We start from the raw sequence: 26,956 nt of genomic DNA, 5'->3' as shown, positions 1-26,956 counted from the left end.
AAATGGGAAAGCCTGGAGATGAATCGATAGTGGGAGGTTCCTGGGATTGAGCCAACGGCGGGACGAAAGCAGGGTTGGCGGGGTAAAGTGGTGGTGGGTGCCCTTTTGCCCATGCTTGATACATCTTGGCCATCTGTTGTTTCAGCTTATACATCTCTTCTTTCAAATTAACATCTGACTCTTCCACCTCTCTCGAAGGATCGATAACACTCGCATCAAGTTCCTGGTTGGCCATGATCGACTTGTTTTTGGACCGGGTGTTGTATGAGTGAGTTGCCAGAATTCCAAACAAACTAACCACCTTTCTATACTGGTTATCAACAACAAACTTGTTAGCGATTAGAGCTTAACGGATAGGCAACTGCACATTTGGGGAATGTAATGCACCTAAGCAGTTTAACCATTTCTATCATGCATTTGATCGGTTGCTTGCATCATCCCGGCATTCTCTAATTTCCATTTGCAACTTCTCTTTTTCCTTTTTTTTCTTTTTTTCTTTCTTTGCTTGATTTCTCGTTATTCTTTATTTTCTCATTTCTCTCTTTTGTTTTGCCATTGTTTCCTCCCCACCGTTTCTTGTTTTCTCTCCTTTTTTTCTTTTCTCTTTTGTTTTCCTCTTTGTTTTTTTATTACTCTTTTGGTTACGATCAAATCCTATGGAGATTACCTACGTATCATGACCCCGAATGAATAAGACCAAGCGTAGTTCTGGGGAATAAATGCAAAAATAAATAAAATTATTTTGGGAATTTCAAATTTTTCATAAAAATAAAATGTTTTAATTACAATGACTCATCATACCGAATGTTAACCATAAAAATCAACAAACTCGAAAAAGGAAACTAACAAACTCCAACAGAAAGATGAAAATACAGACTCGAAACAGACTAACAGTCTCCAACAGAAAGAAAATATGACTCGAGTAAAAATCATGAATACATCAATGCCTCAAATTCTCCTGGGGCCCGTGGGACATCATTTGGTCTCGCCACGGGCCTACGTGCGAGAACCCCTTGAAGCCGCTCCAAATCACTCATTATCTGGCGGACGAATGTCATCACTGCAGTGAAGAAAGTGGTACGAGTCATGTCCTCACATGCTTGGCATTTCATGACAATGTAGTTAGCAATGGCTCTGACCCTCTCTCGTATTCTACCCTTTTCCTGAAGTAGACGCCCGATTTGTTGATTCCGGGTTTTCAACACCTGAGTGTCGTGATGGTTTTGATTTTGCAACTATTGTATTTCTTCCTCCATCTGAGCCATCAAATCATAACAATATTCCCTGTCAGCTTTAAAGTCTTTGGCCTGTTTGGCTGCCTCATTCTCAAGGGTAGTTACTTTTCTCTACAGATTGATGATTGTCCCTTCATATTTTCTTTTCATTTGTTGCACAAACTGTGCCCTCCCTTCTGCATTCTTTGTCAATTAAGCCCAGACTTTTGCTAGACTGGACTTAGACTTTTCTAGGTCATCTTGACACTCAAGTGCTTTCTTTCTCAGACTGCTTATAAGCCTTTCATCCGCTCGGCTTCTTTCCTGGTTTCTAGCAGCTATTCTCATTTTCTGGATTTGAGCTTTGAGGGCTTCATTTTCCTGAGTTAGCTTTTTCTTTTCCCCTTCATCTGCGGCCGCTTGGATACTATTACCAAACTTGAGGTCCCTGATTTGTCCTTCTAACTTACTTATTTTAGACCTGTAGCTTTCTTCCTTTGCCAACCAGCCTCACTGATCTTGCGAGTCGTTAGTGAATTGTTGAACATGAGCTCTCTTAGCAGGTCTCTCGAGAATCTGAAACCTTTTGCCAAACCAAATAACGTACTTGGGGTCTACCTCACCTCTAGCTAAATCCTGGACCATGGTCTTAGGTTCAAGAAATCTGCATTCATTCCACAGCTGGCGAACTCTTACTTCCGAAAATATGGCCTTTAGGCCCAATCCTACGACATATCTACTCAAATCCTCGTCATGGGGAATGGCTTGAAATCTGCCCAGTTGGCGCAAAACCCTGTGAGGAGCATACGGCTGGATGCTCCGATGCCCATAAGGAGAAGATAACACACTTCGGTTGACATGTATACTGCTTCGGTGACAGGAAGCCATCCGAACGGCCACTCAATTTTATTGGTAGTCAAAGAGCTCAAGAGTGCAAACCAAGCCTCAGTACCCTCGGGAAAGGCAATACCCACCACTCGACTTTCAAATTCTTCGATGCATTTCAAACCGGTCATACCGTGGTTCATATACCCGACACGGTGGCAGAGATGTTCATGTATCCACAATTATAGTAGTAAATTGCAGCCTTGGAAGAACTTTCCCCCTTCTCGACAAATAGTCAAAGCTCGATAAATCTCAGACAAGAATAGGGGAACCAAGGTGCCATTAGCTCTCTTGATTGCAACATCAACCATTCCCACTAGGCCCAATTCTATGTTGTCGTCGTCTCATGGATAGATTACAGTAGCCAAGAATGCTACTATAAAAACCAAACCTCACCTTGACTCCCACTTATCTTTATTTCTGTCATGAGTCAAACCAGTGTTCGGTGCTTCAAAGCCTTGGGGGTTACCATAGCGATGATACAAGAACTGGAAAGTGCAATACCCTTCAGACAAACTCCCATCCTGAACGTCCCGCCTAATACTCAACATATCGAAAAATTTGTGGGGAGATACTGGTCTTGGTGAAACAGGGTAAAGACTTCTAAGGTTTCCACTGAGGCCGGCGTAACCCGTAATTTCCTCTAGGGTGGGTGTGAGCTTGAAGTCAGAAAAGTAGAACACATTGCGAGTCGGATCCCAAAAAGGTATCAAGGCTTCAATCACGTCCAATCTTGGCTTGACGTTCAAAAGTCCGATAAGGCCACCCAAAACCTTGACCACGGTTCCTCTACTGTCTTTCCCTAAATCGTTCCACCACATGTGGAGCTGTAAGGGATCTCTTTAAGAGCTGAGAAGGGTTCATTTTCATTTGTGCTCATCCTGCATATTTATTAGGGTGATTTTAATTAGGAGAAAAATTAAGATTCATTTGACTCAAGAAAAAGGTTATCACTATTTTCTTTTCAGAAATATCCGGCTTTGCCAATACAGCCTTTCAGCACTTCGAGGAAGAAGATTTTAAGGTTGTGTTCGCTAACCGGCCAAAACCTTGAAAAATGACCAAAGGCAGCTTGTTCTTGCAAAAACGGCCTTCCGGTGCCCTTTTGGGGACATTCGGCTATTTTAGACAAGAATGGCATCACCCTGCTTATTTACAATAAAAATAAAAAATCTGTTTCTTTTTGGGCTATTTTCGCAAAAGGGAAATTGGACCCGATGGGGGTTGTCTACGTATCCCACATCCGGTGAGAATCAAACCGTCGTAGTTCAGCTAGTTTTGGCAAAAGTAAAAACTATATATATATATATATATTTTTTTTAAAAAAATCAGAATTTTTGGCACAGTTTCAGTATATTTTTGGACACCGATTTTTCAAAAACAAATAATTATCTCTCTAAGCCCTCACATTGACTTTTCTTTTCCAACCCTCCTCTAATTATTCATAAGCCGGTCAACATACAAATCTGAAGAAAATAAATGCACAAGTAGCAAGTAGGATGCATCGGGATGGTCTTTTCATTTCGGGTACACCTGTCTTAGATAGACCCAACCCCTGTGTTGAGTCTCCAAAGTCAAATGCACGTGATGCAAACAAACGTTCCTACTAGGGATCCGGCATGAGGCTTTGTTATACTAGGTTTAAAACCTGAGTTTATTGTTCTAGACCTAGCTTACCCGAGCGGACAACTCGAGTCGATGGGGGACAGCGTACCGGGAATACAGAACCTTCACCGGCTTTGCAACTTATCCGAACCTCGTTCTAAAATTGGATAAGACTCTAGACAGAAGAGAAGTCACACGAAGTGCACCCTTCTCGAATGATTTAGAAGACTCAGAGAGAAGAAGGGTTTCGTAGCAGTTTATATACAGTTCACAGAATATCAAAGCGATAAAAGCAACATTTAGCACATTAGGCCCAAGCATGTAAATAAAACCAGATAATAAATAAAGCCAAATATAACAATTATTCTAAACTCGAATTCCTGAACCTTGAACCAGAGATTCTGTGTTCTTGTCCCCAGCAGAGTCGCCAGAGCTGTCACGCCTCCTTTTTACCACCCCGGAAGGGTATAAGGGAGTTTTTTCCAATTTAAGTGACAATCGAAACATGATTATTTATTTATTAAATTCAGAGTCGCCTCTTGGGATAATTTATGGTGTCCCAAGTCACCGGTTTAGAATCCCGAATCGAGGAAATATTGACTCTGTTTTACAGTCCGCGAACACAGAAATCCGGGTAAGGAATTCTGTTAATCCCAGAGAAGGTATTAGGCATTCCCGAATTCCGTGGTTCTAGAACGGTCGCTCAACTGTTATTATTGGCCTATTTATTTGATATTAAACCCCTTTTAAACCTATGTGCATTTTAACTTTAAAACCGCTTTTAATTATTTTAAGGAAGATTTCAACGTCATATAAACACGTCTTTGGACCACGCCACATGAAATGCACCCACGTCCGAGACACATTTTATTTAACGTTGTTAAGATTTAGATTTGGGTTACATGAAATGCACATCCGAGTTTAGGGAGGTAATTTTAAATTACGCGCCTAAAGCAACTACGTATTTTCAACTTTGCGAGGGCCATGGAAATTCAACTAGATGGCACACCTCGATTTCCAAGGATTAAAATATTAATTAAATGAGGACCATAAATTTTTGAGATTTTGTTTGGCACGGCACGCCTCAATTCCAATTTTAAAGGGAATTCATATTAAACTCTAGAGGGCCATGACCATATCTTATTTAACGGCTCGCCTCAACTGTTAAAAAAAACTTAATTACTTATTAAACTCTTGAGGGCCATGACCATATCTTATTTAACGGCTCGCCTCAACTGTTAAAAAAAACTTAATTACTTAATCATTAATGGAGCGGGGATTCTACTACTGTCCAGGCTAACTGAAAAGAGATTGTCTTTTTAGAAGGAAAGGTTGATTATTTAAAGAAACTGTTTGGGATTAGCGTGAAGCCCAACAACTTACATGACACAAGGCTACCCCAAACTGCCAATTTCATACCGAAATTATGTTGTGCCCAAAAGAAATCCAAACTGGAGGACGGACCAGCTCCACCAGACTTGGGACCTAAGATCGAGTCTTCACATGGCACAAAACATGAGGAACTCGAATCCACAGTTGCAAATCATATCGTTGCATGAAAATTTAAAACAAATATTGATCATCTTTTACACACCATGGCATATCTAATATCAATGGATTTCTATGCAGAAAGTACAATAAGACAATAATCCCTTCTGTTATCCAGCATTCATATCCATCATCATTTTTAACCAATCAGCATGCATATCCTTAAAGTGACATAAATTAAAAAACATATCTGCTAGTCTATACTCCTAACAAGAAGTTATATTTCAGCCTTTACCGGACATAGGTAACAATCAGAAATCTACACCAAACAATCCACTGATTCCAACTGTACTAGCACAGATGTAATACTGCAACTTGAATGAAAATAATTTCGATTCTAACTCATGTAAACTAAAAGAGCTAAACTCATAAATTATTCCCTTAGTACAAGCCAGGTTCAAAGGTAAAGACATAGATAAGCACACAGGGCAACAAAATCCAACAATGAATATAGAGTTTGATAAAACAAAACGTAAAGGAGCAACACCTAATGAACCAACATGTTCTAGATTTCGACTACATCATACTCATTGACAAACATACTAATCAGAACATTCCCAAACTAAGTATTACATGTTGTGAATGAAATTGAAAGAAAAAGAGATAAGCTCAAGCAACAACATCAGATTTCATTAACTTTTACAAAACTACACTTCAAACTACACTTAAGTGATGTCCATAGGGCCAAAATATACCTGGAATATGAAAGGAAATAAAGCAATGTGAGGCCAGTAGCCAAGCCGCAATATATCAGAACCCAGCAGCAGGAAATAACCAGCAAAACCAATTTCAAACCAAAAAAATGATGTGCAGTAGTCCAAAAAACCAGTTTCAATCTAACAGTAACCACAACAAGCTTCAAACCAAACTTTTAAAATCCAAAACTCAAATCGATTCGACCCAAACGCAAGACCTAGTCATTTTTAGCAACTCTAACTAAGCGATGAGGATCAGGAAACCAAGAAACCAGCAAATTTTTGTAGTTTTCAACCCGAAAATGCAGGGAATTCTGAGTGCAGTTGTTTCAGTTTTTGAATGATTCTTTTTCTCTCCCCCCCCCCCCAAAAAAAAAAATCCTCCCATGAATGCCAAGTAAAGGTGCCTTTATAGGCAAGGCATTAGGGCAGCTTAAAGAAGTCAGATTTTGCAATTAGCCCCTTTTTACATTTTGGTTTTTTGCTTAAGAGTCCCTAGTTTAAATATCAGATTTTCATATAAGTCCTCACCCCAGCTTTCTAGAAGCTTCCTAGTTTGTTACTGAGATTCTCTTAACCCTAGAATTCCCAAATTACCCTTTAGGACCTCTATTATTACCCCTGGGCCAGGTAGAATATGGGTCAAATTGACCCAATTCAGAGTGTTAGTGAGTCTATTAGAAAAAACCAATTCGACTCTCTTTTGGGCTCTTTTGATTTCCCAATTCAAATCAAGATTGAAAACTCAAAAATTCTTGAATAATCAATTACAGAGTCTCAAGTCTTGAAAAGTTTAGGCCCAAACAAAAGCAAAAATCTAACACCTCTAAACTTAGCACCAGAATACAAATAATAACTAAACACATCTTAAAACTAACATGTAAATGGACGGTGTGAAGAAAATAAAAGAGTATGGGGAATAAAAATCAGAAAACTAAAAGAAAGGGTAGAAGAAAATGAGAAGAGAACAAGGAAATGGAAATTAAATAACAAAAGGTGAAGAAGAGAAAAATACCTAAAACAAACTCGGACCAGATATTGAAATCGAACCCATGCCTTCAATTTTGGCTGAAATGAACCTTAATCATGTGTTTACAAACGAAAACACACGAATAAGGTTAACTTCGACCTCAAACCTTCAACGAAAACTCGCAAATTCGAGTGTTGGAAATTTAGGGTTCATGCTCTGATTTAAAATCCGAGGAGTTCGAGGAATATTCGAGGGAAAAGGGTTGGAGATTCGGGATGGGGAGACAGAGAGGGTTCTAGGGTGTGATTTTGAGGCGGGTAGGGGTGGTGCAAAGCCGCGCCGCCACTGGAGATGATGGTGAATTCATGAGGCGGCATCTCTAGGGTTTAGTTGGAGACAAAGAGATTGAGGGGTTCTGAGGGGGGTCCATTTCGAACAGTATTATACTAAAACAACCTCACTTTCGGACCGTTCGATCAAAGAAGATCAACGGTCTTGATCGCCTGCTAATGGAGCGGCGTCATTTAGTTAAGTGTATAGGCGGACTGGGTTGGGGTATGGGTTTGAGCCGGTTTTTTGAATGGGTGGGGGTAAAATGATTTGGGCCGGGGGAAATTAAATTGTTTCTAGCCCAAAAAACTGACCCTTTCTAACCCCTTCTTTTGTTTTCTTTTCTTTTCAATTTTAAATCCCCTTTTTTCAAATTAAAATAAAATCTTAAATTAATTCTTAAAACTAAATTAACCTACAAAATTATATTAATTACCCAACATAATATTCACCACAAATAAATTAACTCCCAAATTAAAAGAAACTACCATATTTAAGATTAAAAAGTTAAAAGCAAAGTGAGTTATTTTTGTGATTTTTCTATTTTTTGTAAACAACTAAATTTCTAATTAATTCAAAAATGCAAAATTGATCCTAACTGTAAATGCAATGTATTTTTGTAATTTTCATGAATTAAATAAAATAAACATGCACAAACAAATGCAAACAATAACAAAAAAAATGCTACAAAAATCCACGAAATTGCAAACAATGGAAAATTATTTTGTTTTGAATTTGTGGGAGTAATTCATATATGACAAAAATCACGTGCTCACAAGTTTTACTCTCATCCTCATATAATAATATAAAATAATTGCACGGCATCACCCTTTGTTCTTTTACTCTCTTCCTCACCAAGCACATATACATCAACAACAAGCAAGATAGGAAGCATGGATAACATCAAGAAGAGTGGTTAAGAAAAATACACTACGTGAATGACAATTACAACTTTTGCACCAATAAATAAATAAATAAACTTCAAGAACCCCATTGTTCAAGTATCTCAACAAAGCTCAAACATGATCTTCAACATAAGTATGGGACCCAAGTATCTCAATAATAACGCACATAGACATGTATTCATGATTTAGGTATAGTTATGACCGAACTTCTCACGATCCAAAATCCAACTAGATGTGATGGCACCTAACCCAACCCGCTAGGTAAGCCATTCCAAATGATAAAGGTGGAATCTTAAATCAAAGGCCCAAAGTCAACCAAAAATTCAAACCTGTGTCCGCACCTCGGAACCCGACGAAACTCACAAAATCCGACAACCCATTCAATTACGAGTCTAATCATACTAGCTTCACTCAGATCTGACTTTGAATCGATGTTCAAAACTTAAAAATTCACTCTATGAAATTTTAGACAAAATCCCCCAATTTTTCCTTTAGAACCATCACATTAAAGATCAAAAATGAAGATGGAATCATGGAATATAATCAAAACCGAGTCAAAAATACTTACCCCAATCCATGTAGTGAAAATCCTCTAAAAAATCGTCCAAATCCGAGTTCTCTAGCTCCAAAATTATTGAAATGATCTTATAAAAAAATCGCCCAATAAAAACACTAATGTGGTCGCTAAAAATCCAAAACTGATCGCTAAAGGTGCCAAATCTAGTCGCTAAAGGTGTGCACTAGAACTTGCTTGTACTAGCAATTTATTTTTTGCTAAAAGACTCTAATTCCCTCATACAAACTTGGAAATTGAATGATTCTTGCTCCTATGAGTCACAAATAATAATACGAACCTAATCGTTCTGTCAAAACTCAATTCGGACCTTATTTGCTCAATACGATACCAACATCACTCGTGAAATAATTAACTCATGCTTCGTAGTAAAAATCCAATCACGACTTAATAAAATTAGACCAAACATTACAGATCATTCCTATAAATTATTGTCAAACTCCCGGAAGTCTCGAAATTGAATTCCAATCTCTAGAACTAAAAATAGATCTTTGGATCATTATATGCTCATGCTCAAAACAATACCAAAACACCGAACGTTAAAAACCCATCCGAAACTCACTCAATCCCCTCGGACCCTATCCAAATATACCGACAAGTCCTATAACATAAGACGGACCTACTCGAGGCCTCAAATCACGCATAACAACATCAAAATGATGAATCGCAGCTCAATTCAAACTTAATGAACTTTAAATTTTCAACTTCCAAATCCCGTGCAGAAACATATCAAATCAATCCAGAATGAACCCAAATTTTACAAAGAAGTCTCAAATGATATAATGAAGCTATTTCAATTCCCAGAACCATAATCCAAACCCGATTTCATCAAAGTCAACTCTCGGCAAAACTTATGAACTTTCCAAACCTTCAAATTTTTCAACTTTCGCCAATTAGCGCTGAAACCTTCTAAAAATATCCAAACACAAATCCGAACATACTCTGGAGTCCAAAATTACCATCCGGATCTAGCAGAACAATCAAATTTTGTTTCGGGCAAATACACAAAAGTCAAACTTGGTCAATTATTCCAACTTAAATCTTCAGACATGAAATTCATTTTTCCAAATCACTTTCGAGTCACTTGAAAAACCAAGACCGACGATTCACACAAGTTGTAATACATCATACAGAGCTACTCATGCCTCAAACTACTGAGCGAAGTGCAAATGCTCAAAACGATCAGTCAGATCGCTACATAATTTAGCACATCAAATATTTTCACGAAGAGTCCATCATATTTCATCAAGTTTTAGTATGCTGAAGCATGGTCGCTAGCATTGAAATTTTTCTCATGCTATTATATAAGTCAAGTAAAACATGAGGAAATAAAATCATAAAGTCCATCAGGGTACAAAGAATAAAATAATCTACCTCGAGCCTGGATAACCTTGGAACATGCATATAAGCTCGTCACCTCACATATACATCACCCCCGCATGTAGCAAGTAATATCATTTTAGTAGAAAAAAATTCTCTCGACAAATCTAGGCAAGAACCTCTTTTTGGAATAAAATCAACAATCCAACATGGCCTTTCCTTTAGAACAAGCCTCCAACCTAATTGAATCTAGCCAGATATCATCCAAATAATTCAAAACAACCTTTAGAAACTACCCACAGATAAAAAAGGTTCAATCTTTAACTAAATTAAAAAAAGTCAATGTTATATCCCTCATTTTTGTACGATAAAGTTTCGTGGTAAATTAATCGACGAAAGTTCGGGAATGAGATAATTGTGAGATCATAAGTATTGTACAATTTCAAACAAGTAATAAGTAAATTCGCGAAGATGAGAGGGTGAGCGAATCAAAGAAAATGAATTTCGTCGAAATTTGACATTTTGGGGTAAAATATGGTCTAAGCTATAATACTCCATATTTATGGACTAGTGCCATATAAGGTACCACATGACCATGATAGTAAGGTGTATAAAGTGTATTAAAAGTGAGTAGAATTTATGTAATTTGAGATAATTCTTAATTATGTGGATAATTGGTTAATTATTGAATTAATGAGAAATTAATAAGTTGATTAAGGTGTAAGTGGAGGATTAATTAAGGTCTTTGGATAAAGACCAAGGTTTCAAGTGTGGCAGCAATATAAATCATATTTGATGACTCTTAAGTCACCTTGAAAAGGTGGCAACATTTGGATTAAATCTTCTATTAGGCTTTTCAAGTCTTGTCTATCTGTTTCTGTATTTTAAAGCTTCAACTTCAGCTCATTAATATATGAAATTGCATCTCCAAGCAGTGATGCCTTGTCAATCTTGGACACGTTCGGAACAACATCTCTTAATGCATAGAACCTTTGGTTTAATTTCTCTCTCCTTTGCCTCTCTGCTTCGACGTGATTCAAAGGTTCCTCCCGTCTATTTGGTGGATTCCTTCCACGCTTCTTTGGAGTTAAAGAGTGTATCAAGAAGCCAAATAATACAGACGAATATTCCCTTGCTTATAGTAAGCAAACCATCCATTACTAATAGATAATCTTGATTCATAAGCTTGCTAAAGCTCACGGGTGAGGCTCAAAAATTTCAAGAATCTCTTTTCTAATTCACAAAGGAATATGAATTAGAGTTTAGCAAAGTAGCGAATTTTGAGCAAGAATTTCACACAAAGTTACCTTGCATAATAGCAACGGGATTTGCAATTCTAAGAGAGCACGGTACAATCTTTCTCATGAACATCGTATGAATTTTTCTATACTTCGATCCGATGTTATGTGTTGTCGCAATTGATGTGTGTTGGAAGAACCGTCAAGAGAATCGGCTCAGGTATGTTAAGGCTAAGCCCTTTCTTCATTTTGGCATGATCTCATAATTACACGAGTTTGATAATGAGGCATAAAGAAAAATTCATATCCCGAAATTTACATATATTTTCCTAGTCTTATAAGTTACAATATTCTCCTTATAGGGACTTTATATTCAATTGAGTATTTCTTTTTTTTTTCCAGTCATGAGAGTAGAGAATCTATATATACAGTATTACAGTATTTCCATTACCATCGAGCTATAATTGATGGGCAGACCCCTATTGGGCAACATCTGATCACATGGTAAGTTATATACCGAGCCTATTGTGGCCAAGCGCCTATGAGCGAGCCCAGTTAGTCGAGATATAGAGCCTAGTATGGCCAAGCGCCTACGAGCGAGCCTACTATAGCAGAGCAGTTATATATATATATATACACCAAGCCTTATAGGGTCGGATAACTATGTTACTTACTATATTGAGAGAGTTGAGTCAGTATGAACAGGTAAGCATATCTTCAAATTATCTTTGACTTCCAGTTGCTTTCACTATTATATTACCAGTTCAGTTTCAGATTTCAGTATATTGCCTTACATACTCAGTACATTATTTCGTACTGACGTGCCTTTTCTGAGGGCACTGCATTTCATACATGCAGGTTCAGTCAGACAGATGGGTAGATCTCCTCATTAAGTGTTGCCCGAGTTCAGCTTGATCGGTAAGTTCCATGCCTTTCGGAGTTGCCGGGTCTAGAGCCTTATGTACATCTTTATGTATATATGTATATATGTTATGAGTAGGCCGGGGCCCAATTTCGATCACAGTATATCCATCAATAGAGGCTTGTAGACATATCTTGTTAGTTAGGGCAGTATGTTGGGCTTGTAGGCCTTTTATGTATACTTTGTTGGTTTTCCAGCTGCAGTAGTTATGACGGCCTTGTCAGCCCAGCTTTATAGTGATGTTTAGCCAGCATTTGCTATTGTCTTGCAATGTGACCCATGGCCAAAGTATGACATTGTATGTTCAAAGTACCTTAGTTGCAAGTTGATATGCAAGGATAGGTGAGGCACCGGGTGCCAATCTCGTGCCCAGGTTCGGGGCGTGATAGTCAACAAAAAGTCAATCAAGACCCACATGATCAAAATTCGAGATTAAGACCAAATCCCAATTAATCATTCACCCTCGAGACATGATATGTGATTTGTTTTGAAATTCGACCTCAATTCGTGATCTAAATTTTAATTTTATAAAATTCCTAAATTCTACCCAAAACCCCCCAATTTCTACTTTTAAATTCATAGATTTGATGATGAAATTCATGAAAAAGTTAATTGAAATTGATTGAAAATAAGTTAAAGTTACTAACCAATGCATTTAAGAACAAATTTCTCTTAAATAATTGCCTCTATGAAGTCTAGGGTTAAAAAATGGTGTAAAATGAGCTAAGTCCCAAAACTCCCACATTATACCCAGTTGCAGATATTGCAATTGCGAACTCTTGTTGGCAATTGTGACGTTCGCAAAAGCGAACAACTGGTCGCAATTACGAACCAATCTCTGAGCCTTTAACATTGCAAAAGCAATAAACTCTTCGCAAATGCGAACTCTGGGCAGTCCGCAAATATAAACAAAGCTTTGCAAATGCAACATTATCCTCGCAAAAGCAAAGGCCTCCACCTTCGCAATTGCGATCAGAGCTTTGCAAAAGCGAAGCTGACCCAACCCCCTCTAGTGTAGCGAATGTGAGCTTGGCATCGCAATTGCGGTGCTCGCATTTTGCGAATAGGTCCTCGCAAATGCAAGACATGCAGATTGATACCAGCAGAAGTTTCCCCACTAAACTAAAACCATCTGCAGTGCATCTGAAACTCATCTGAGCCCCCTGGGCTCCAACCCGAATATTCACACATATATAAAAATATCATACAAACTCAATCGCTAACTAAAATCATCATAATAACATCAAATATCAAGAATCGATCATTAAAACTCAAGGTTTTTAACTTCAAAACTCATTTTTCCAACTTTTCATACAATGCGCCGAAACGGCCTTGGGTCACCCGGGACCCCACCCAAATATGCTTACAAGTCCAAAAACATCATACGGACATACCGAAATTGTCAAAATACCGACCTGAAGTCATTTACCAAAAATATTGACCGTGATCAACTCTAGTCGTTTCTAAAGCCAAAAATTACTTTTTCTTTAAATTTCCACATAAATTTTTTCTGGAAAGCGAAATGGATCATGCACGCACGTAATAAATTATCAAATAAACTTTGGAGGGGGCGGGGGGACTTGGAACACAGAAAAGGAAACTAGTAATTAAAACGATTGGTCTAATTGTTACATACTCCCCTACTTAAACATACGTTCGTCATCGAACGTGCCAATAGCCATTCCCAGGCCAGCAAATAGCTGAATAAACTCATCGTACTCATACCCATGAGTAACCCCATGCTACCACAATCCATATAAGTCTATGAACACGACCCTGACTAAAGATTTTTCCTTCGACCTTAGATACATGGCGTGAAACTAAATCCAATATTCGAAATCCCCTATAAGATCTAATTCCTGTACATATACATTGTATCAATCTCATCAAGCTGCATCAAGCCGTCAATACACTGCAAAGATTAAACCACACGATGTACCCATAACTCATGTACTCACATCAGTAACCTTCCGACCACAATAGCTGCACATTACTACACCTAGTATCAGTAAAATATTTCATATAAAATAAAACCTTGTTCCAAACCCTTGCGACGCTGCTAATGACAAAAGAAACATGCAAAAAACCATAACCATCCATGAAATCAATAGTCGTGGAGTTCTTTTGTCCGACAAGGATCATTACCAAATTATGCGCAGAATAATGATATTACTCTTCCAAACATTCCTTAACCCAATACGATAGTGCAAATTCCAGGTCCAAAAACCTTATCTCACCCAGTACAAGCAGATTAACAGACAGTTCACACCAAAAGCCACATGTGTTTAACTAGAAAATAAGAATTTCGTTCAAAGCCTATTTTTAGAGGTACCCGGGTTACTGATAATCAAGAAAAGGAATATTTTTGCAATAAGAAAGGAAAATTATAATATGAAATAGTAAAGCAATCAGCATAAAGCAAAAGTAAATAATTGTATTCCAGTAATAATCAGAACGTATCCATACAAATGACATTTCTCTTCCTTATATAGTCATCTCTAAGTACAACATCTTTTCCCTTTTATGATCAAGTCATTATGAGCATTAATGACATTAATGAAACGTTATAATTGGTAATCGTAACTGTTTCGTGAAGATTCTGTAACGTTTGTAATCATTCATGCTCATTAATTGAAGACCAATGAACCTGTCCTTTTTACTGTCTTGGTTCATTCCACCGGTGTCTCCTCAAATTATTAAAGAGACTCGAGCAACCGCTTCTTCTCATCTCTTAGACGTTTTGCTCGTACCTATTAAGACTCACGTCTTTTTTAAGTACTCTTCTTCAGCTGTCACTTTTCTAATGATCGGCGTGTCTTGCCATATCAGCCACATAGTTAATTCCATGTGTAATACTTATTTTCTCCAATACAGATAGTCTCTCCACTTGCCAATTATTCAGCAATTGAATATTTGGGAAGTGGATCTCATTCAAAGCGGGAATTTTTGCCGCCATTTCTCACATACCATTATACCTTCTTCTGAACTGATGCGTCATATGACATTTCCATTTAATGCATATGACATATGGTGGTCATCGATTGGCTCTGCAAATCTTCAGCGGATTCTAGGGCATTTTTACGGCTGCATCAATCACGAAGTGACAGTTTTCATAATGATGTTTCCATCATTACCTTTTTCGTATGACGGTTGCTTTTGCGTATAAATATACCATTTGCCTTTACTGTCACGATTTTTTTTCTTCAGTGTTCTTTATCCACATCCTGTTCTTCAATATGTTCTACTTCTCCATACAACTATGTCTTCTTCAAACCCTGATCCTCGAAAAGTTCTCATTGTATATGAACTCCCCATTGCTCCTACTAGAAGTAGGAGATGTGGTAGGTTGCGTAATTTAGGGCCAGTTTCTATACGAGGTTCTTCTTCTCAACCTAGTTCTACTCCTCCATCGTCTTCTAGAACTTGGGCTTCTTTTTAACATAGATCTTCTGCTAGAAACAGAGATTCTAGTGAACCAATTCGTGAACCTTCTGTTGATGAGATCATCCCTGCTGAACTTTTCTTATATTCTGATAGAGAATCAATTAGGAATCAAGTCACTTCTATGATTTCTCATGATCGTGCTGATGTTTACCCTTCCCAGATTACTGAGGGTTTGATTTCTATTGTACGTAGAAACTGTCATTGGAAATTTGATTTCCTAATTCTGGTCACCAATGAGAACCAAATGATCACTTCATTTAAAGCTGGTTTTTCTTTTATGTATACATATCCCTTCGCATTAGGTTTTAGGCCTCCTACTCACCCAGTTATCGAATTTTGCCATTTTTTTGATGTGCGTTTATGACAGATTGGCCCTATTGTATGGAGGGTTGTGGCATGCCTTAGGTATTTGGAAAATCTGGCACAGTTACCTTTCTCTTTTTATCATCTAATCCATCTTTACTCTCCCAAGTTATTCCGTCATGGGATTTTTACTCTCGTAGTAAGAAGTAAGGGAGTTTTGGTTAGTCCTGAAGATGACAAAGATCGTGATTGGTATGCCCGATTCGTTGCTGCTCCTACAAGTGGGTTAGTAGGTGAAGAAAGCATGCTCTTTCCTGAGAAGTGAAACTTTGCACGTAAGTTTTTCTTTTATTTCTCTTTTTTTTTTTAATTTTTAAACCCGTAAACTTCCGAACTCATAACTTTGGAACTTGTAAAATTTCGAACTTCTAAACCGAAAGATGAAAAAACTAAAACAGAAAATATATAAAAAAATTATTTTTTTTCGGGGAAGGGGGTGGGGGGTGGAGGGGGAGGAGCTGTGCAGAAAAACTAAAAAAGCAGAAATTTAAAATTACAAAAAAAAACTTAAAAAAAAAATTGTTCGGGGTTGGGGAGCAGTGGGTGTGGGGGTGGGTGGTATAGAAAAACAGAAATTTAAAAATTACAAAAAAAACTTTTTTTGTACGAGGTGGGGGTGGGGTTTGGCGGGGTGGGTGAGTGGTGCAGAAAACCGAAAAAACAGAAATTTAAAATTACAAAAAAAAAGTCAAAAAAGATATTTTTTTGGTGGAGGTGGGGTGGGGTGGGTGGATAGGGGTAGCAGGGTGGGTGGTGACGAAAAAAACTGAAATTTGAAAGAAAAAAGCCTTTTTGGAGAGAGGAGGTGGGGGTGGGTAGGCGTGGGGTGGTGGGTTGAGTGGGTGGGTGGGTGGGTTGGTGAGGGTGGGAATAGGGTAGGAAGGTTGATAAGGAGTTTTGGAAAATGGTTTCCCTTCTCTTAATAAAGAAAACATTTTTCCTTAATTGGAGGAAAATGAGTTTTTAAGGAAAATATTTTCTAAAATATTTACGCCAACCAAATATGGAAAAATTGAAAAATATTTTCTAAAAAATGTTTTCCTTTCATACCAAACATACCCTGAGTCTTACTTGTTTTAATCAGTACTAACATCACCAAGACAGTACATTATTTTGATTTCCCAATTCCCGTCCTAATCCTTAACTCTGTTACCATTAAAAAGATACCCACTCCTATATTTGAGGTGGATTGATTAGGATTTGAAATTTATGGGATTATAAAGTTTAATATTCAATGAATTTCTCAATAAATATACAGGATTTAGATTAAAAGTATTGGATTTTATGAACGTGTACTTCCCATGCTATCTCCCCGGTGCTCCAATACCTTATACAATTATACTATATGTGCTACTTTCATGTCCAACCAAACATTCACTAGAAAATGATCATGAAATTGATGATCTTACACACTTTCACATGAGAACATTAGTGATCCATAAAATAATTCTCTAAAATAATATATTTATAATGGAGAACATTTTCCTCCCAACAATCGCATGATGAAAGTATTTTCAATGAAAAAGGTCATTTTTTTGGTATTTAATTATTGAAAATTATTTTCAAGGAAAATATTTTTAATCAAAAGGAGAAAAATGACTTGTCCTAATTATGTGTGTAAGTCATTGTCCTTTACAACTGTTCGAGCCCTTATTGCATGTTCGAGCTCTAAAGTTGAAGTGAGGCTTGACTCTCAAGTCATTCCCAAGAGAGGTAGTTTCAAGTACCTTGGATCGGTTATTCAGGGGATCGGGGAGATTGACGAGGATGTCACACACCGTATAGGGGTGGGGTGGATGAAGTGGAGGTTAGCGTCAGGAGTCTTGTGTGACAAGAAAGTGCCACCGTTACTAAAAGGTAAGTTTTATAGAGCCAATGGTTAGGCCTGCCATGTTATATGGGACTGAATGTTGGCCGGTAAAGAACTCACACATCCAAAAGATGAAAGTAGCAGAGATGAGGATGTTGAGGTGGATGTGCGGGCATACAAGGATGGATAAGATTAGGAATGAAGATATTCGAGAGAAGGTGGGTGTGGCCCCCATGGAGGATAAGATGCGGGAAGTAAGACTCAGATGGTTCGGGCACATTCAGAGGAGGAGCACTGATGCACCGGTGAGGAGGTGTGAGCGACTGGCTGTAGTGGGCACGCGGAGAGGTAGAGGACGACCTAAGAAGTATTGGGGAGAGGTGACCAGACAGGACATGGCGCGACTTAGGAATACTGAGGACATGTCCCTTGACAGGGAATTATGGAGGTCGAGCATTAAGGTTGTAGGTTAGGGGAGAGTTGGGAATATTTATACAGCACAATAGAGTGAGACTAGCAAGTTAGGAGTTAGACTAAGAATGTCATTGGTCGTTTATTGATGCAGGGCTTTACCTTCTAGTTTTACTATACCAGCCAGCTAGTTCGTATTTCGTATTCTGTATTTCATATCTCTTATATATTGCTGTTATTTTATTATGCATTTTTATGGTACTAACATATCATCTCCTATTGCTTTTTTGAGCCGAGGGTCTCCTGGAAACAGCCTCTCTACCTTTCGGGGTAGGGGTAAGGTCTGCGTACATATTACCCTCCCCAGACCCCACTTGTGGGATTATACTGGGTCGTTGTACTTAATCTAGCCAACCATTTGACATTATTATCAATAATCTTAATGCTAAAAACTTTCATCGAATGCTAGTTAAGTTGGTGACATGATTATCAATTTTGATGAAGCTTTCTCAAAGACTATTTTTTGTTCTCCAACCAAATATTTATCCTAATAAATTAATATGGACAACATTTTTCTTTATACCAAAGACACATTGATAATCCAATTATTTATCACATATCGGTGTAACAATTGGCGTTTTGTAAAAAGTAAAAAACTTTAGCTCATAAGTGATCAGGGTCATTTTTTTCTATTTGGTAGAAAAATACTTTCTTCTAATTCACTGATGTCATATCCATTAAATTAATGACATATTGTTTTCTTCGCCTTTCTGCTTTGAATAACAAATCACGCGGCCGGAGCTTAAAGAAAGATTTCTTTTTTATTATATATATTTTATTTATTCCACACAAAATAATAGTATTATAAAATTTCACAATAAAGTTATACTTGTACTAAATAATAAATATACAGTAGAATATGTCACTTTCCAGATATTGTACTGTATTAAGTATGTTGACCAAAAAAAAGTAGTGTATTAATTATGAGAAAGTTTATTTTATTACACAAATAACCAAATATGTTAAGATTGTTTTTGTTTACCTTTTGCCTATTTACATTTTGGTTCAAAGCTGAAATTCTGTTGGGGAAAAACAGAGGAGGGGCGCGCGGTTGTTTTTGAAATTCAACAAATTGGCAGTATGTTCATGGCGCCCTTCACCGCGCTAAACCCTAAATCGGTTATTCCCATCCCCCACGAAAGCCAACAAACAAACACAATATCTCAGACACTAAAAAAATCCAATCTTACGGTGTAAAACAATTTCTTCTACCTCTAAATCAGTTGTTTGAATGGCGAACGAAGAAAATAAGGCGGCGCCCACCAACACCAGTAGGGCATCCAATAAGCGAGCGTTTGATGATACCTTAGCCGCTGCATCCTCCAATGGAAATGATCCACTACTGAAACGGGTCGTGTTGGGCGAGCTTACCAACTTGGAATATGTTGTTGGGTCGACCAAAACGAACACCCACAACTCCAAACACAAAATCAAGTTGAAAAAAACTGCTCCTACTAAAAGGAAAAAAATTGCTATACAGAGTTTCAAGTCCGATGCTGCTACTAATTTTAGCCCTAATGATGACTTGCAGAAATGTGCTTATGCTCCTCTTATATATCAGCATCTTCACTCCTTGGAGGTACAATAATTTTGGCAACTTTATTATGTTATGCCACTTATTTGAACTTCTTTTTTATTTGGTTTGTAACTTGCTCCAAAAAGAAAAAGGATGACACGGGTTTAAATGGATATTGAGTATTCTTATAGTCGATCCAGATTAATTAGGAATTGAGGCATGGTTTTTGAAATTAAATGGAAATTTGTTGATTAGCATTTTTGTTTGTTTTGCTTTTTAATTAATGCGCGAATGGACAGTTGGATTATTTTGTTAGATTGCCTCATAAGAGTTGTTATTATTTTGATGATCTGATATCTCGCTCTCTTTTTTGGAATATCGTAATAGTTTCTATTTAGATAGTAAAGTTGGTTAGCCATTTTTTCCCAGCTGGATTTGGATGAAATTTTTGCTCACATTTAGGGTATATTTTGCATCTTGGCTTTTGAAGTATTCTGTATTTCCATAGTCCGTATTTTTGTTAGACTTCTTGATCACAAAAGCCTGCTTCTGTTTCTTGTACAGTGCTATTCTTATTTTTTATGTGTTACTATGATTTATTGTTATCTTGAATTTGTAAGTTTCTGCTCTCTGAGGTTCAGCTGCATTTGTGTAAATAAAATTTATCATTCATTTAATGATCTCCATTATTGTTCATCCTAGTTGAAAATTATGTTCATGTGCTTTATAGGACAATGTTGTTACCGACCTTTTCTTTTTGAGGTAATGGCAAGGTGGGTAATGACATGGGTCTTCCTTATGATAGCCTGGTTACTGTTAGACAAAGGTGGATTCATAAGTTAAAGGCAATGGTACATTTCTAAATATTAGTCCCTCGGCACGCGCATTGCCCGTGTATGTCGAGTCATGTAGGAACTTTTGATTATTGAACTCAAAACTTTTCTTAGTAAAACAAAGAACTCAGCCAATGTTTTCCAAAAGCGCTTGCATACATCATCTAATTAAGCCTCAACTCTTCTATCATTCTTAATTAACTCGAAATTTGGATTAAATGAAGTACTGAACTCTTTTATATTTAAGTGACTAAATTAACTTAGCACTTTCTCAATGTAATGAGATTGACTCAATATATATAACCCCATTATTTCTTTTAATCTTGATACTTAATAAGATAACAAATTTTCAAGATCCTTTCTTTCAAAAGTGGAAGATATAAACCCATCGTTTTTATCTTGCCATTCATACAATTACTTAAAATCAACAAATAAAATATAATACAAAACAATCATATATCTACCAAGAATTTTGTGAGAGTTGAAATACAAAATTTGAATAAATATTTTATATCTCAAGTACTTCAAATTATATTAAATACTAAGTCTAGTAGTGACTTTTAATTATAAATCAAACGCCCTAAAACTTTGAGTATTCTAAGTGGCTTTTTCATAAAATTTATGTATCAAACTTTACTCACTGCTTTTCATCGTCAAGTTAAAGTGCTATAACACACATTTTCTTCTAAAATAACATTGGCATATAATGTCTTTACTCTTTAATAAAAAAAATGATACCAAATATAAATATCATTTTTTATGATTTAAAAATGGTAAAACAGTTTTAACTTTTAGATATCTTCCTTGCAGATGAAGTATTTCATTTTATCTCATAACTTGAAAGTCAAATCCATCTGCTCCTTACGTAACATAGTTATTTGTCAATTTAAAACTTATTTTATTTGTCACGAATAATTAATTTTAATGAGCATATATCAAAGAGGTTGTTTTTAAACTTAATATGCATTTCAAGATCATCATAGGTGTGTCATCTATTCTAATATTTCTAATAATAACATTTTCAAAATTTACCAAGATTGGAAATTCATAAACAAATAGAAGTAGAAGTAAGAAAGTAGAACCTGAGTTTAATCACTTTCTTCTCATTTTACTACTTTGATGTTGTGTCTTAGATCATCACAAAGTCAAAGTCAAATGGAAAACGTTTTTAATTTTTTCAATTTATTTTAGGCTTGTGTCACCTCATAAAGGGATATGTTTGCCTTTGGCGTGATGCATAACTTGAAAAACCTTTTACCAACATGAATCATGAATTAAAATTGCACGGCTTCAGCTTTGTAACATCACATGCACCAAAAACTTTTGAGAAACTGCCTCCTTGCTTACCCTCTCTTTTCTCGAGCCATCAAAACAGTTAAGATGGACAAAATCTTAGTCGGTAGTTCACTATTAATCTCAGCCCTTTTTTTCATATGTGCTTCTCCAATCAATTTGTAAAATCAGCAAGTTTGTGAATTGAATGGTTCTGTTGAGCCGAGGTTCTCCCGGAAACAGCCTCTCTACCCTTCCGGGGTAGGGGTAAGGTCTGCGTACATCCTACCCTCCCCAGACTCCACTAGTGGGATTTTACTGGGTATGTTGTTGTTGTTGTGAATTGAATGGTTATGACTGTTATGCAAGGGTATTAAGCATCAGGTTGGTATTGTTTGTAGGCGTCTGTTTTTATAAAGAGGGTAATTAGGTTTTAAAGAAGGGCAATTAGTAATTTAACTTTTTAATTAAGGGCTTCCCACTTCTAATATAATATTTAGATATGCATCTATTCTTAAGAGACAGTGGATATACCCGTGCAAACGCTGCTTATATGCTGGATACATCTTTTCAACAAGGTGAAAGACCCGATGGCAAATGACTATCAGCTTTGTATTTTCATGTGGACATAAATGGGTGAATTTGTTGAAGTGTTTGTACACTATCAGGAATTGTGAGAAATAGGCGAAAAGCCAAAAAGGGAAGAAGGCTGTCTCACCATTTTTTCAGTTTCATTTGTTTTGTAAGACTTACCTTATATGTCCCAGTAGCTTATTGTAAAACTTTGTACATTTTGTGACTGCTCAAGGACTTCACCGAATTGAAATAAATTCCTTCTGAATGCATCAATCTGATGCTGAATTGTTATCTAGGTTGAGGCAAGGAGGAGGCCTTTGTCTAACTACATGGAGAAGGTTCAGAATGATGTGACTCCTACTATGCGAATGATTTTAGTTGATTGGTTAGTGGAGGTGGCAGACGAGTATAAACTTGTTTCCGACACCCTTTATCTCACAGTGACATTCGTCGACAGATTTTTGTCTTCTCACGTTATGGCCAGGAATAGTCTCCAGCTACTTGGTGTATCTTGCATGCTTGTTGCGTCGTATGGTTCTTGAAACCCTTATTTCTAAATTAAAATTGTTTGTCACATCAGATTTATTCATTTTGTATACTTGATGTTTCAGAAAGTATGAAGAGATCAGTCCTCCTCATGTTGAAGATTTTTGTTATATTACAGACAATACATACACCGGAGAAGAGGTTGATTTGCATCTCTTTCAATCATTTTGTTTAGTAGCATGCAAACTCTTTTACTGAATGAACTGGATTTGAGTTTCAGGTAGTGAACATGGAGAGAGATTTGCTCAATTTTCTGAATTTTGAGATCAGTAATCCCACCACAAAAACTTTTCTCAGGTTCGGATGCACACAAGATACTACTAGAAGCAGTTGATCGCCATTTCCTACTTCAAGCCCATAAGTCAAATCCTAGTTGTTGCCTTTTCTATTCATGCATTTATCTCTTGGTAATCTAGAGCTCTATGGATACTCGACTAAATGGCTAACAATGAAATTTTCCTTGGTGAATTTGCAGAATCTTCACCAAGGTTTCCCAAGATAATGTTGATGTAAGTCATGCTTATACATCTCTGGTGCTTTCAAGATTTATTTCCCAGTACTTATTCATTACTTTCTCTCATGTAGTTTCTAACGTTGCACTTTGAATTCTTGGGCTGTTATCTCGCGGAGCTGAGTTTGTTAGATTACAGTTGCGTGCGATTCTTGCCATCAGCGGTTGCTGCTTCAGCTATCTTTCTATCAAGATTTACACTCTTGCCTAAAGTCCACCCATGGGTAAGACTGGTTTCCTTTTGTCACATTTCATGTATTGGAGCATCTCACATGTGAATAGAGGTTATCACTTTGTTTGGTGATAGAATCAGCACTGAGAAGCAGAAGGGAGGAAAGCAGGAAAAGAAAAAGATGAGAACACTTCCTTTCAACAGGGGGAAGCAGTGGCTCTTTGTAACCTAAACATGACATAAGGGGCTTATTGAACTTAGTGTCCAACTTCACTTAGCTGTTTATGTTTTACTGATTTTTTAATCTCTAACATACACACAAATTTAAAACTACATTCTTCTAAAACATGGATGCGTCTTACTTGGTTGTTATAAAACTTCCATAAAGTTGAACTCATGAATACTCAATTAATGTTCTGAGAACTGTGATGTTAGATATATTATTGTATTAGAGATCTTCGTATCCAGCCGTAGAATCAGGTTTTTAATGTTGAGATCCTATATAACTGTATCTTTACTTGAATGACTACTAAACATGTAGTAAAAACCTAGCATGTTAAAATGAAGTCTAAATAGACCATTCTAGCTCAATGTCTCTTACGTGAAGCTGTAGCTGTAGTATATAGACAACAAGTTTTCAAACGTGAAGTGGTGAACAAACTATGGTCATGAATATGTGCCTTATCTTATGGTATATTTTTGTTTATATTATTTACAGTAAAACAGTTTTGGGGTATGGAAATTGCCAAAAGTGCTAGGATGATGTCTGGGCTTAGGTCCATATGTGATCCTCCTATTATCCTATTTTGATTCTACCAAAAAACCAGGATTATTAGGAACATATGCTTGTTAGGATCCTTGTTAGGATCTTATGGTAACGTTAGTAATTGGACTTCCTACCACTATATATATTGGATAGAAGCCCACAGTAGACAAAAACATTAAAAACTTGAGCACTATTCTGGAATGTCCTTTGTTATGCATTTAAGGCCAACAGTTAAATCACAAATTTAACACAATTATCATAATCACTTCATTCAAATCTGATATTCTCTCTGCTTAAATTTGAATGTCTTGGTTTGATTTTGCATAACAGTTGAAGTAACAGCTAAAAGTAGTATTCTTGTGTGCTTCTTGTTTAACAAAAGGAACATATGCTACCACAAATTAGCTTTTAGTATTATTTTAAAAATAGAATAGATGAGAAGTTGTATTCAGAAGTGTCAATGTGACTTTCATTTCTTTCTTTGTAGAGTTTAATTTGTTTGATATGTTTCTTTCAAGGAAAGTGGACACTATTTTGGCATACATTAAGAAAACAAATGTAGGCATTCAATAAAAAACTTGAAGAGTTTTAAAATCTAGATGGGTTTCTCATGCGTTAAATTCTCTAGAAGAAGCTTCTAAGATTTTACTTAAGAGAAACATTCAGCCATTTATGTCAAATGCTAAAATTGCCCGCACTGATATGTAAAGTCCAACAGTCTGAATCAGTTTTTTTGGTTTTGCAGAACTTGGCACTACAACATTGTACAGGTTATAAGCCATCTGAACTGAAGGATTGTGTTCTTGTAATCCATGAGTTGCAATCTGGTAGAAGGGCAGCATCTGTGCAGGCAGTAAGAAAGAAATACATGGATCACAAGGTACATAGTTTTAATTTGATATGAAAGCACTTTCTAATGTACCCAGTAGTTTTTTTGGTTGTGAATTTTAATGTTGAAACTCTTAGTGGCACCATTAATTTTTGGGTGAAAATGCATTTGAGGGGCTTCCTCCTAAATAATGCAGCCACTAAATTTACTAAGCTTTTGCTAAGGGCACCGTGAGCTTAATTACCTGAATACTTAACAATTTTATCCGCATCCTAACGTATTCCACCCATCCCTTCGCCATTGGGATGCAGTACAAGTGTGTGGCCGCATTGCACCCTCCAGATATTCCTGCTTGTTTTTTTGATGATGCTTGAGGAAAACAATCGAATGAGATGGTCAAGCCAATTTTCAGCTTCCCCAAAGATAAACAACCAAAGAATATCACTGTACTGGATTTTGCTTGGAAGTACACCAAGCATTCATTTAAATTTTCTCCATAGCTGCTAACAGATTTCAACTTATCATTGTTTTCCCTGGCGAGAGACTTGAGGATTGCTTAGCTCCAGCAATGAACACAAGGATGTGAAACTCATTAGCTTCTTTAATGGTTTGGGATATGATGTATAGATTGTGTTAGTGCAGAATGATCGTTCATAAGCTGATGTTGTTATTTTTATTTTTTAGAAATGGGAAATTTTGTAAATTTTGTTAGTGTAAATACAGGTGGATACTGTTCATTGCAGTATCCTAGCTCAGATAAATATCAACTCCGCTTCAGTCTCAAATTAGTTTGAAGATTGACTATATGAATTCTTTGTGTATATGCATCTCTTGAGGAAGTTAAAATTTTATAGTGCACTGTTACGTTCCTACTTTAGCAAACTTGATATATATGGTCCAAAACATTAAACAACCCTCTGTTCTTGAAAGATTCCTTTCACATTAAACATCAGTTTTACAAAACTTACAAGTCTTACCCACCAACTACCAATACCATATAAAAAGAAACGGAAGTTTTGTGGAGAATTCGTAAAAAATCCAATCAGACCACAATTTAAGAATCTCCAGATTAGGAAAATACTTGAGTAATAATATCATAACTTGCATGAAGTCTTCATTAACTCCCACGTTCGGTCTTAACTACTTCAGCTTATCAAAAGAGACCCGAGTTACTCTTACTTAGGTAGAGGGACTTGTGACTTAGGTCACAATAACGAACTTAATTTAATATTATTTCTCGGTCATAACAGAAAAAAAACTACACAACCTTCCAAATGATTTAGAAATTTTGTGTATGTGTTGATAAGTATTCTCTATTTTTTTTGATAAGCATGTAGGCCGTATATTAAAACTTAAGGGGTCACTTGGTTATCGGTATGGGATAGAAAAGCATATTCCATGAGATTTGTTATTCCACCTTTTATATGAGATTACTAATTCCATAAATTTAGTACAAAATAGTTCTCGGGATTAATTAATATCCATAACCAAATACGAAATGAAATAATCCCGTAATTTATCCTAGAATTATTATCCCTTTTCCGACCAACTAAACGACCCCAAGAGTATTAAAGATATACTTAGATTGTATATTTGTTTTAGTACTTGTGTTTTCCCTTTTATGCTTAAGCTAAAGAGAAA

General features: G+C 36.6%; 1 protein-coding gene across 1 annotated transcript; it reads left to right on the top strand.

Moving 5' to 3' along the window:
* Positions 1-19,410: 19,410 nt before the first annotated feature.
* On the top strand, positions 19,411-25,890 carry LOC107812029 (G2/mitotic-specific cyclin C13-1-like). Its single transcript, NM_001325882.1, has 8 exons — positions 19,411-19,873; positions 22,788-23,020; positions 23,103-23,178; positions 23,258-23,334; positions 23,513-23,546; positions 23,623-23,772; positions 25,232-25,366; positions 25,627-25,890. The coding sequence occupies exons 1-8, from the start codon at positions 19,526-19,528 to the stop codon at positions 25,687-25,689; spliced, it is 1,116 nt and encodes a 371-aa protein (NP_001312811.1). The 5' UTR covers positions 19,411-19,525; the 3' UTR covers positions 25,690-25,890.
* Positions 25,891-26,956: the final 1,066 nt, after the last annotated feature.

This window comes from Nicotiana tabacum, chromosome 18 (assembly GCF_000715075.1).
Source record: "Nicotiana tabacum cultivar K326 chromosome 18, ASM71507v2, whole genome shotgun sequence".
Lineage (NCBI taxonomy): Eukaryota > Viridiplantae > Streptophyta > Magnoliopsida > Solanales > Solanaceae > Nicotiana > Nicotiana tabacum.
This window is presented reverse-complemented; position numbering and strand designations above follow the sequence as displayed.